The following is a 13,553-nucleotide window of genomic DNA, read 5'->3' as shown; positions in this document are numbered from 1 at the left end:
TTTTGGAGAGATCTCATCTCTGAAAAAACAAACAAACAAAAACCCCACATACAATTGGCCAGGCATGGTGGCATATGTCTGCCATATATAGTGCCAGATTCCTGGGAGGCTAAGGTAGAAGGATCACTTGGGCCAGGAGTTTGAGGTTGCAGTTAACTATGATGATGCCACTGCACTCCAAGTCAGGTAATAAAAAAGAAAGGAAAGAAAGAGAGAGAGAGAGAGAGAGAGAGAGAGAGAGAGAGAGAGAGAGAGAAGAAAAGAGAAAAGAAAAGAAAAGAATTGAGCCTTTTTAAAATTGTTCCAAGGAAAATGGCTGTATTTAAATTATTAATTTTAAGGATCTGTGCAATAGCCACAGTTCTTTCTTGTGGCTATCCTGTCTTTATATTGTATTGATTCAGAAAACACATTCTTCTTTGTTGAATATACAGATAACTTTTGCATATGCCTGTAGAATAGGAAATGTATTGTTAGATCTTTCTCATTAGTAAAATTATTTTAGAGCTAAATTAGCCTTGTTTATTAAAAGCTGCACATATAATAAATGTTAATATTTTAATCACTTATAAGTACTCATATATGAGCTGTTAAAACTTCTAAACTTTAATTGTATGATTTTTTCCTAAATGGACAGCTGACTAGAAAATGAATGACACAGCTTTTTTGTGCCATTTAAGAATTATCATCTTCAATGGACCTCAAAATTGCACTTTTAGTTAATAGCCTCCTATTACCACAAAATCATTTTTCCCTCTTTTGGGATAGAGTAGAAATTAACAGCAACTCTTGTTAAGAGCATATTCTCTCTTAATAATAGTTACTGGGATTGAAAATTATATCTGTTACTATCATCAAATTTCTTTTCTAAATTGATACTTTAGATCAGATTTCTGGACATTAGAATTACTAGGTTGGTCCCAGTGTTCACCAATAGAATCCCCTAAGGTTAACTTAATTATGGATTTCAAATGTGTAATGATTAAGGTCAGTTATGTTCCGCCTAAACTGAAAGAGAATGATAGGAATTGAATGGAAATTGAGGCAAGATACCGTTATTAGATATCAAGAAAAAGTACCTGTCTACAGGGATTATTGCACAAGGGTAATATTTTCTTGCAGAATACCTTCCTGGAAAGATTTTGCTTTTAAGAATTTCTCATCCTTCATTAGCATTTTATGTTCAGTAAACTTAAGAAAGGGAGAAAACTTCAAATATTTTGAGCCTTTCTTAAAATTTAAATCTGCCTGGTCTGAAGCAAAAGAGAAAAAACAGAGGTAACAATGTTTTTGGAACGAGCCTTCGTTTTTCAAGTTTACACCTGCATCGATTGCTATACATTATTTTCAAGCGTATGCTACTTTCTGAACTTAATGTATAGGAGGATATAATGGTTTTCCTATTCAACAGATACATCAAAATGGTGGCATTTGTCCACTTAATCAATTAATAAATACACTATGATCCATCTAGTCCTATGGATAGTATCACTTTGTAGATACATCTTTAAATGATTTATGTTATTTTATAATGCTTGCTTGTAAAGAAAATAAAACAGTTATGGCAAGGAGTTGTGGGGTAAATAATTGAACATGTGTGCAAGTGGTAGGCTTATTATAGTTTATTTTAAAACTTCTGTGATGCTTTAGAAATGTAACTTTTATTATTATGATTATTTTAGATTGCACCTACATCTGACAATGATTTTGGACGATATAATTGCACAGCCACTAACCGCATAGGAACAAGATTTCAAGAATATATTCTTGCTTTGGCTGGTAAGTGTAGAAAAATAATTTTTGAGATATAAAATATTTCTGTAAGCAAATAAAATTTTAAATTGGTAATATTGTATCATTTATTTTTAAATGTTAGCAAATAATATCTTTTGCATTTTTATGAGTCATGATACAGGTTATTATTTAAAAGAATGAATCAGTGCCTTAAAAATTATAACAGTTGTATCTAACATATAGTGAAGACTTAGAATGTGTTTGCTGATCAAGACTGATTTTAAACCCTGATTTCTTTTGTTTGAAAATGTTTCATTTCATTCAAATAAAAACACTGTAATTTTGCTTTAAAGTTTAAAGATGTAGAAATAACATGGAAAGCAAAAAAAAAAAAATCATTTTAACCAGAAACCCATCCATATATTTAGTTTTATATATGTATATATATGAAATTTGCCATTGTTTTACAAGATTGATTAGAATCTGAAAATACTCTTTTAAAAATAGTTTGTATAGCTCAGATGGAAAAATGTGATTAACAGTCCTTTAGGACTAGATAAGGAAATATCATAAAATTACTGAATGCTATGTTTTAATAGAATAAACAGCTTCTGTGAAGAAATTTTAAAACATTTGTAATAGAGATCTTATATGTAAGTGTAATTGTATATTAAGTTATGAAAGATGTTCATTTTATTATATAAATATATTTTCAGGCATAATGTCATCAGTTGTAAAGGCCACATGGGGAAATTTTTTTATTAAGCTCAAAATACTCAAATTATTACATAAACTAGAAAAGCTGTTCTTCTTCAATTTAAGTTTTACTACACTGAGGAAGAAAGGAGACAAGATAGTGTGTAGAAGGAATTGAGGCTAGAAGACAGAGAGAAAAATTCAAAGTAAGAGAGAGCTAAGACAGAAGGGAAAAGAGAGAAATGATGAAAGAAGGAAGAAAATAAACTAATATTTATTGTCTACCATGAAGTCATTAGGAATTTATTTTTAATGGAAATCATGGTAAGTAGGCTTTTCACATTTAGAAATATCAAGAAACAATTTTATAAGCAAATTAAATTCTAATAAAATGAAATGTAACAAGATACATCAATATTCATTAGTAATAAATTGAAGTATCAACTGTACTGACAAGAAGCACTCACTACTAAGGTTAATTTTGAGCCTTAGGAAATTAGGTGAACTTCCTTGTAATTAGTGTGAAATTTTTATAAATAACTGCATATATGATCAATATATGTGCATACATTAATTTTGCACTATTATATATGGCTATTTTTATAAATTATATAGTTTTCTATTAGGTTAAACTTGATAAATGATCAGAATTTACTTAGGATCAAGAGTTTAAAATCTTGGGAAAAAATATATGAAAAAGAGAACATTATATTGATGATATTTAAATAATACCATTAAATTCACAGAAATATTTAATGTTTGTGTACCTTTGAATATCACAATATTTACTGTATATTACATTTTTCATTGGAAAATATATTAGATGACTACCCTTCTCATGAAGATAAAATTAGTGCATTTCCCTCCGCCCAACCATAATATAAATTGAAATTATTCATTTTAAATAAGAGAATGTTTTGGAATTTTTTTTTTGAATGCTGCAATTTCTCTAATAGCTCGAGTTTTATACAATGCCAGGCTAAAAATTTGTTTCGAGAAAAGCTGTTCTCAATTTAAATTGTAATAGAGATATGAAAATAAATTAGACACTGACCCTTAGGTGGGAAACATGTATTTAAACATCAATATTTATAAATATGATATCCTTGATAAGAGCCTTTAAAACTAATATATCATAGAAAATTTAATTTTTCCTACAGAATCCAAACACTAAGCATATAATCTGACTTTAAATGAAATGTAAGAAAAACATAAATTTAAGTTCCAAATATTTGTAAATATCACAGTTTAATATTTCATTGGCCTATTTGACCTAGTAAAAGGTCAAGATCATTTGGCATATGATGTTTTACACTGTAACAGATTACCTTACTTCCAAAGGGCAAAACATTAAGAGCCAAAGTTTAGCATAAAATGTTGTTACATATTCAGTGAAAAATATAAAACAGATTTACCTGTCTAGTGGATTTTATTTCAAAAATATTTTTTTCCTTTTTCTCTTTTTCTTCCCTTTCCTCCTTCCTTCTTTACTTCCATTTTCTCTCTTCAATAATTTAGTTCTACTTAATTGGACAAGGTAGGCTTCTTTGTTGGGGTGGAGTAGAGCACAACAACAGCCTGGCTTTGAGTGTCAAAAACTAAGCAGAGTGAATGGAGTGAGGGGGTACTTCTGGGTCCAGTGAGGTGTGTTGGGAACCAGGCAGGGTAAAAAGAAGTGTCCATGTGCCAAAAAACAAAACAGCAGCATAGAGAGGAATATTGGAGTCTGATCAGGAAAGGGGAGGGTCCACATAACCTGGGTTGGTGTAGGAGAGAGTTTAGAGTGATGGAGGATCGATTTTTCCAATGACATTGGTAAAATTGGTACATATTAGAAGTATTATAAAAGTTGTTTCACTTTTGAAGAAGAGAGTTACAGTTAGAGAAAGGTCGAAAACTAAAATGATCCTGTATACTAATGATTTGGTATTTGGTGGGATCTGTATGAACCATGTTTTTCATTTATGTAGGTGGATAAAGAAAGGAAAAACAATGTAAAGGGGTGTAGATGTGTATGTGTGTGCATTTGTATGTGTCTGACTGTAAGCAGCCATTTCTACAAGGAGTTTTTTTGGAAATGCCATTTAGGAAACAATTTCTGAGGTAGCTCTATGGATTGAGAGGACGTGGGATTTACAACACTCCAGTAGCAATGAGCACACCTAGAAGCCAGATCTTGATTCCCAAATATCATTCTTGACTGAATGTTACTAGGGCTCCTGACAGAAATGGCTGATTCCAGAACTGGGATAGAGAAAGTATAAAATAAGCTTGCAACAACTTGTGGTGTCAGAAATTAATGAAGTTAAAAAAAAATAAAAAGATGAGAACATGTCAAAAAATCCATAGCCAATTTTAATGAAAAACAAAGCATACATGGATTCAGTCAAGGAACAACAATGGTTGTTAAGGCAAGTACTTGAAAGTTAGATGAGGAAATAATAAATAGAAATAGGCTTAATGTACTTATCCTCAGATTACTAATTAATTATAAAAGGATTATATTAGGTTATTAAACATAAAATGTCTAATTTTCTTAAGTACTCTTTGATAGTTGATATCTCTAACATTTCATTTTGTCACTTCTTGTTTTATTTTTATTGTGAAGGTACATTGTCATCTCTCAAATACATAGTTTGGCTTGTGATTATATTTCAAATTTTTTTCGAGCAATTTTTGGGAAACCATGGTTAAGTAAAAAATTCATGTTATTTTTGAATATGAGTTCCGTCGTGGAACCAATGCAGCACAGACAGCTCAAAATATCAACAAAATATTTGGGAAGGATGTGGCTAATGAACGCACAGAATGTGGATGGTTTGAGAAGTTTACTTTGGTGATTTTAATCTTGAAAATGAGCCATGTGGGCAAGCTGAGAACAAGGTGGATAATGAACTGAAAACTATAGTAGAAATGTCAACCTGTGTGTGAATCAGCAGCACAGTTTGATATTACTATTCCAACAGTACTGGACCATTTCAAACCGATGGGCAAGGTAAAGAACCTGGATAGATGGGTTCCACATGAATTAAATGAGTGTCAGAAGAGAAATAGTCTCAAAGTTTGCCTTTCTTTGATGTCATGACATAAAGGTTAACCATTTATATACCACATTGTTACATGTGATAAAAAAGATTCTTTTTGACAATTACAAGAGTTTGACACAATAGTTGGATAAAGATGAAGTGCTGAAACACAGTCCAAAACCAAATATTTATCCAGAAAAAGCTATCAGTATCTGTATGGAGGTCCAGCGCTGGTATTATCTACTACAGTTTCATGAAACCTCATCAATTGATTACAGTAGATGTGTGCCCTCAGCCAGTTGGACAAAATGATGAAGATGCTTGTGATTAAGCAACTGAGATTGGTCAATAGAGACAGATCAATACTCTTGCAAGACAACGCTGGACCACATGTCACACAAACAAGGCTACTCAAACTACAACAGCTGGACTTGGAAACTCTCTGTCATTGACCATATTTACCAGACTTTGCACCAACTGACTACCACTTCTTCCAAGATTTTGAACACTTCTTGCAAGGAAAAATATTCAATTCTCAACAAGCTGTGGAAAAACACCTTTCACAATTTCATCGCCACTCACTCACCAGGATTTTTTCGTTGCTGGCATAAACAAGCTATTGTTACGATGGCAAAACTGTGTCGATACTTTAGGTGCATACATAGATTAATTGTACTGCTTCTTGTTTGAGGCACAATAAACTACACTTTTGATTCAAAATTGGATATTTCATATTTAATGACCTAATAGTAAGTTTACAGTTGATAACCCTAATATTAATAGATACTACATTAATCAGGTAGTCCAAGTTAAATCACTAGTAATAGAAAATTAAACTTCAGTACTAACAGAGTCAATGAGAAGAACATGGAATGACTACTATGATATTTCTGCTAAAATGAATAATCAAAGTCTAGTATGAGAAAACATACAGCAACTCCAAATTGAGGAGCCATCTACAAAATAACTTCAAAGTGTCAAAGCCATGAAAACCAAGGGATGCTTAGGAAAATTCTCCAGACTAAAAGATAGTAGAGACATGACAAATACATTCTATTCATGGTTCTGAGCTGCATCTTCTTACTATAAAAGACATTATTAAAATGACAGGTAAACTGTGATAGTGGTCTATAGATAATCAATGCAAATGTTTTGTAGCGCTTTTGTAAGACTATGTTTTGTTAGTAGCAAATACACACTAGATTTGTCATGATCACAACTTAAATGATTTAGATAAAATGTTTCTGATACAAATACCTCTATGTACTGTTTTTACAAATTTTCTATAAAAACGAAACAATTTCAAAAGAAAAACTAAAAAGTGAAGAAAGCTCAGGCAAATAAACAAATATGCATAACATAGAGAAGCTTTAGAAAAGTGAAACAACTCAAGAAAATAAGTAGCATTCTTGATAATAATCATCCACATCTTTTCTGTGTGCATATATAGCATGCTATGCATGAGATAGCATGATATATATATATATATAGCATGACCCTATTGATGGATTAAAATTGTTTAAGATAACATATTGCATATTATTAAATACATAATAGTTCACATATTGTTAGTATTCTCTAATACACAGTTATATGATTTTTCCCTAAAATACAGCAATATTTTAGAAATAACTTTTTTATTTATTTATTTTTTTTATTTCAGCCTATTATGGGGGTACAGATTTTAAGGTTTCAATAAATGCCCATTTCCCCCCTCCCCCCACAAGTCTGAGTCTCCATCATGACCATCCCCTAGATGGTGCACATCTCACTCATTATATATGTATATACCCGCCCTCCTCCCCCCTCCCACCTGCCCAATACCCTATTACTGTAGTACCTATGTGACCACTTAGGTGCTGTTCAGTTAATACCAATTTGCTGGTGAGTATATGTGGTGCTTGTTTTTCCATTCTTGGGAAACTTCACTTAATAGTATGGGTTCCAGCTCTAACCAGGAAAATATAAGATGTGCTATATCACCATTGTTTCTTAGAGCTGAATAGTACTCCATGGTATACATATACCACATTTTATTAATCCATTCTTGGATTGATTAAATATCTTAATAAATATGATAATAACTTTGTCCTTAACAATGGAGATAACAATCTGTATTTAGTAACAATGTAATTATAACAGGGTTTAGAAATAAGATATACAGATGCCAGCCACATGTATTTATTATCTGAATATTTCAGATTTTTCAGATATTTATTATCTGAATATTTCAGATAGGCCCCACACTCCCTTCTGCCATTGTCTCTGGTGGAGAACAAAAGCTTGGTAAAATATATTAAGAAGACAGGAATAATTTGCCAAACTGAATTATGAGTAGTCATTGTAATAATTTTTAGCTCAATTAAGTACATGAGCTATTATTCATACCTATTCTACAGAAAGAAAATAGGTTTACAAATTAGAGAACAATATATATACAAATTAGAGAACAATATATATAAACACAGTATGTTTTATTATTATCTACTATTATTATGGGTTAAACAATGAGTATCATTAAACATTGGCTATATCAAAGGGTTCTTTTAAGTAAAGAGTTAGCCTCAGGAGAGCATCTCTTTTTTGTCATACAGTTTTCTACAAGTGATCTTAATGATTCAAGTTCTTTTATTTTTAATTCTTTTTTTACATTCTTAAAACTAATTCCAAAGAACCAATGATTGCTAATTTCTCAAATTATGTTCTTAAATAAAAGATAATGAAATATGCTTGGTTTAAATTAACAACAACAACAATAACAACAACAAAACCTGCAAAAGGTCTTGCCATTAAATGCTGGCTTCATTTTTATGAGCAAGAATTAGGTTAATTCTCTTTGATCTATCTTTCCTCTCTATTGAAAATTGGAAAAAAAAGGATTTTTTTCTTTAACTTTATGGAAAATATGAGATATTTCACACATGTGCTTCATTTATCAAAATATCAACTGTAGCCATGAGAGAGGCATATATATTTTATGACTTCATTATAAAAATATATATACATATTATATTTTTTGACTTCACTATAAAATTAGGTGATACTGCTTTCTAGTTAGGAAGTATCCTCTCTTTGGGGGTTTACATACCTATCTTGGAGCAAATTAAAATTGTAGGACACATAAAGCTAAATAAAATTGTGACTATATAGTGCTATTTCTTCCTTATAGTTTTCTACTTCAAAAAGATCTTGATTTCATGAGCCATTCCATATATTTGTACATGTATTACATTTCTTCTCTTAAAAGAGCTTCACTCTGACTTTTAAATTTTATTATCAAATAATTTAATTCAACATTTTTACTTTCATAATTCATTGTTGTTATATTTAAACTTTTTATATTAAACCTTTGTCTTTAATACAGCGATCTCACCTTTGCTTCATTAATTGATATCCTTATCTAATAAAGTCATCTACCCCTGGGCAATTTTAGGGGAGGGAGTTGGCTGTAACCTGTCATCAGGCAACACATTCAGCCCCTAATAATGAGAAACTCAGCACCATGAGGGTTTTTGAGCAGTGCCCCATGGCAGTCATAGCAGTCATTCTAAGATCTAGCTGATGAGAATGTTGTGATGAATAAGCAAGTTAATGCATTTGAAGCTCCTAGCACATGTTGGAAAGATTGGAGAGTGCCATCCACATGAGCTCCTAGCACATGTTGGAAAGATTGGAGAGTGCCATCCACATGGCAAATACTCAGCAAATATTACGTAGCTATTATTATGGACAAATTATAGTTCATATTGGTCACTTTTCCTTTTCCTGTCAATGTTTCTTTAGATATAATACATTGATCTACATGTCATAGAACAAAGCATAGGAAAATGGGATAATGGCCTTACTTATTCTGGACACCATATTTCTATTAAATAATATAAATTTTCATTTGATTTGGCCACTTTGTTCCCATCTAGTAGCTTATCTGATATCTTTTTTTTTTTTTTTTTTTTACAGAAACTGCTATTAAATAAGGTCTCTGATACTGTGCTTCACAATTGATTTATTTAACCTCAGTTCAGGACTCTAGACTTACCCCTATTAAATCTCATCTTGTCACTTTGGCTGATCTTTTGAACCTACTGATATCCTGTCAAATCAAATATTTGAGCTCTTTTTTCAAGATTAATTTATTTCGCCAATACGGTATCATGAAGTGGCCTTCTGTATTTTCACCAAAGTCATGGATAAGCCTATGTAAGTCATTTTTGAGAACAGAGACCTGCTTAGAGGTTAAGCTGGATCACTTGAACAGAATTCTATAGATTTAGAATTATAGACAATCTACTTGTCCATGTACCCAGACTGTATCTTGTTCAGAGGCTTATTCCACAGAACTTGAAAGCTGGTTAAAATTAGTTCATTTGGAAGCACACTTTCTTCACCTGAATATAAAGCCAAGTTTCTTTTACATAATCATTTTTATGATCTAGCCCGGAAAAGTCTACATCTTGATCTTTTTCCAGAAGTCATGAGGCAAACTTAGTGATGAATGTGAAACTATTCTTAACACCCTCTGTATTAGCTCATTCTCATGTTGCTATGGAAAAAAGGAAATAAGGATAATGTGACAATATTTTTAGAGAATCCATGCTTGCATCAATCCTTATCATTTCTTAATTCACTCGCTCAAAAAATATATAATGCATTTCATGTAGGTGCCAGACATTGTTCTAGATTTGGAATCTGAAGATGAATAATAATATATGGTACCTGGTCTTTATACATAAGCTAGAGTTCAAAAGATAAAAATTGCTATAGAAGTGTGAATCAAGGCTTGTAAACACAAATTGAATTACAATTGGAGTTCTCGGTGAAGGTTACTAACAGGTGTCAGCTTTTGATTTGAGTCTGAAGGAATGAGTAGAAACAGGTCCAGTAAAGAAGAAAGGGAAAGACCAAAAGAATCAAGATGATACTTGTAAAAAGGCACGATATTGTGAAATAGTGTGAACTGTTAAGAAATGAGGCACTTAATGGAACACAGAAGGAGTAATTGTGTGAGGAGACCAGTGGATGTGAATAGAGAGGTAATGAGAGATCAAATTATGGATCTCCTTAAAAACATTCATCATGCTTATATTCTGTCTTGTATACAGCAAGGGAAGTTTAGAGTCTTTTAGTGATTAGGCAATATGATCCATTTATCTTGGAACAACTATCTTGGTAGAATTCTAGAGACTGATTTCAACATAGCATAACCTGTGGGTAATTGTCAATTTCCATGTTTCTCCAAGTAGCTGAAATATGTAAATATAAACTCTAATATCAAAGTAATGTCTACTATTCCAGAGGACAGATATATATCTCTGTGTGTGTGTGCTTGTGTGTGTATGTGGTATATACACACAGATGCACAGATGGTGCATTATATCATTATATAATATATATATACACACACAATGTATTGAATAACATTGTACATAAGCAATGTACAATGTACAATTTCTGAATCATAGTAGTTTTAGATAAATTTATTAGCTATATGAAGGGTTTGTTGTGTTATATTTGATTTGCTTATGAGCCATTTTTGAAAAGCCCAAATAATAAAGGGACCCAGGTGCCCATGACTTGTGAGAAGTGTCAAGAATTGGATATATAGGAGGAAATAATTTTTATTGATACCTCAGGAGTGAGTGAACACTTCCATGGAGAATATGAGAGTTAAAAATGAGATAAGGTCAGATCCCTGGATGACTTCAGTTTAGTCAATGGACTTAAAAGCATGTAAACAAATGAAATTGAAAACAATTATTCAGAAATTTAGTGTAACTATGTCTGAGGAGAAAAATGTAAACATATGTGATCAAATGCTGTGAGAAAAATCAAGAAAATAGTGATTTAGATTTGGAAATTGGAGAAAACCAGATAACTAGTGAAATATGAAGGAATTTACAGATCTGAAACTGAAACTCTGTAAATTCCTTCATATTTCACTAGATGTAGATAAGCTATAAAATTAGATGAAGTTCACAATTTGTCTTACTTCTTTCTGGTTACTATAACATACTATAATATACTTTTGACTCTGTTAACATATATACAACAGAAATGTATTGCACACAGTTCCAGAGCATAGGAGGTCTACACTCAAGGTGCCATCAGTTTCAATTTTTTTTTTTTTGTTTTGGATGAAAGCTGGTTCTCCACAGATGGTGCATTCTATGTGTGCTCACATGGCAAAAGGGGCAAACATGCTCTCTTCAGCTTCTTTTATAAGAGCACTAATTCATTCATAAGGGAAGAGGCCTCATGTTATAACCACATCCCTTAAGGCCCCACCTCTTAGTAATATCACATTGGGGATTAAATTTCAATATATGAATTTTGGTGGGATACCAACATACAGACCACAGTTTAAATAATAAAAAAAAAAAATATAAACTAATTGGAAATTAAATGGCCACCTGAAACAAAAGCAGATGAACCCATCTCAACCTAGAGTTCCTGAAGTTCGAGCAATTGATGGTGACACTCTGCATGTTATAGCCTTACTGTATCTGGGAGGTTTGATTACTTAAGTATCAATGCTTTTACTATTTGGACTTTTATCAGACAGAGATTGGTGAGGAAAACAAGCAAAAATAATGTATTACAGAGAATTAAGTGGTTATAAGATCACTGGAAAGGCAGATAAAATGAAAGACAGAAGACAGCCACCACTCTTCCGCCTTCAATGTTACAAAATAGCTCAAATGAGGTCCAGGGATCAAGTCTGCAACCGCTAATTAGAGGTCAGGAAGCCTTGCTGCCAAGCTACTCCTGTGATGATATCACAGCTACCCCACATCAGAAACGGGGTGAACAGACTGGGGAATGGGGAGGGAAATCCAGCTGCTACCCTTATTAGCATCTGCAGGTCCTCTTGTCCACATGCATCTCCTGAGAAAAATAGAACCAGCATTCATATCCTTGCAGCATTCTAAGCCATATATATGTACCTCTTGTCCTAAGTTGCCTACATGAACCATAGCAGCAAATGAGTCTGGATAATGAAGATTCTAACCTACCATTTCTATAATAAAGAGCAGTAGCTTAAATGATAGAATTTGGTGCTGAGTGTTAATAGAAAGTACCTATGATAATCTTTTAAGCAACATTCTGGAAGAATATTCATGTAGGTACTTCCTTTTGAAAGAGAGTTTACAAATATCAAACTCTTCAGATTCCTTGATCTATGTTAAGCAACACAACAGCCTCTCATCTGTGGAGAAAGAGCTGAGTCAGTGTCTCTAAACCACACCTTAGTTAGTCACCAGCGTCTCAGCATTCTAGGAGATCAAATTTCCATAAGTAAAGATGTTGGAGCAGAAATTAGGAACAACCTATTTAAACACCGTGACAGGAAACAAGAAGAAGAAGAAGAAGGAGAAGGAGAAGGAGAAGGAGAAGGAGAAGGAGAAGGAGAAGGAGAAGGAGAAGGAGAAGGAGAAGGAGAAGGAGAAGGAGAAGGAGAAGAATTTGTTGTTTTAAGAGAGAGTAGGACTGAAGAAAGTTTGTCATTTGGAGGATATTTATAATTCATGATAATAAGATCGAGAAGAAAGATTAAAATTCCAAAAAAGAAGAAAAAAGATGAGAAGAGCTCTCTGATGAAGCAGAATTCTGAAAAAGAAATAAAGTAAAAACAAAATTTCATTCAGAGGTGGAGTGTTTAGCTTTGGAAAAATACAAGGATAGGCTTTCATTATGGGTTAATGAAGCAGTAATATTTCTTAAAGATATTGATTTCATTGTAGCATTATTCACAATAACCCAGCTAGGCAAGATACGAAAATATTTACATGTGTTTGTATGTGTATGTGTATGCTATGTAAAATAAGCCAGACATGGAAAGGCAAATACAATGTGATGTCACTCGTATGTGTAATTACAAAACAGTCAAATTCATAGGAGCAGAGAGTAGAATAGTGGTTGCCAGTTGCCAGGAGCTGCGGAAGGAGAAATGGGGATACACTGGTCAACGCATAAAAAGTTTTAGTTATGCAAGATGAATAAGTTAAGAGAATCTAATGTACGGCAATGTGTTTATAGTTAATACTTGTTTTATATATGAGATTTTCTAAGAAGATAGATCTCAAGTTTTCTCATCACACA

General features: G+C 32.4%; 1 protein-coding gene across 2 annotated transcripts in view; it reads left to right on the top strand.

Annotated features, from left to right (window-relative positions):
• Positions 1-13,553, top strand: part of NCAM2 (neural cell adhesion molecule 2) — a 503,392-nt gene that overhangs the window by 374,872 nt on the left and 114,967 nt on the right. For both annotated transcript variants that reach the window (XM_012735842.2, XM_012735843.2), the window contains exon 11: positions 1,683-1,779. In XM_012735842.2, the coding sequence (XP_012591296.1) occupies positions 1,683-1,779 (97 nt within the window). The remainder of the gene's footprint in view (positions 1-1,682; positions 1,780-13,553) is intronic.

Source organism: Microcebus murinus, chromosome 1 (genome assembly GCF_040939455.1).
Source record: "Microcebus murinus isolate Inina chromosome 1, M.murinus_Inina_mat1.0, whole genome shotgun sequence".
In the NCBI taxonomy this organism is placed as follows: Eukaryota; Metazoa; Chordata; class Mammalia; order Primates; family Cheirogaleidae; genus Microcebus; species Microcebus murinus.
Note: the sequence above shows the minus strand (reverse complement) of the source record. Positions and strands in the feature narration are given on the sequence as shown.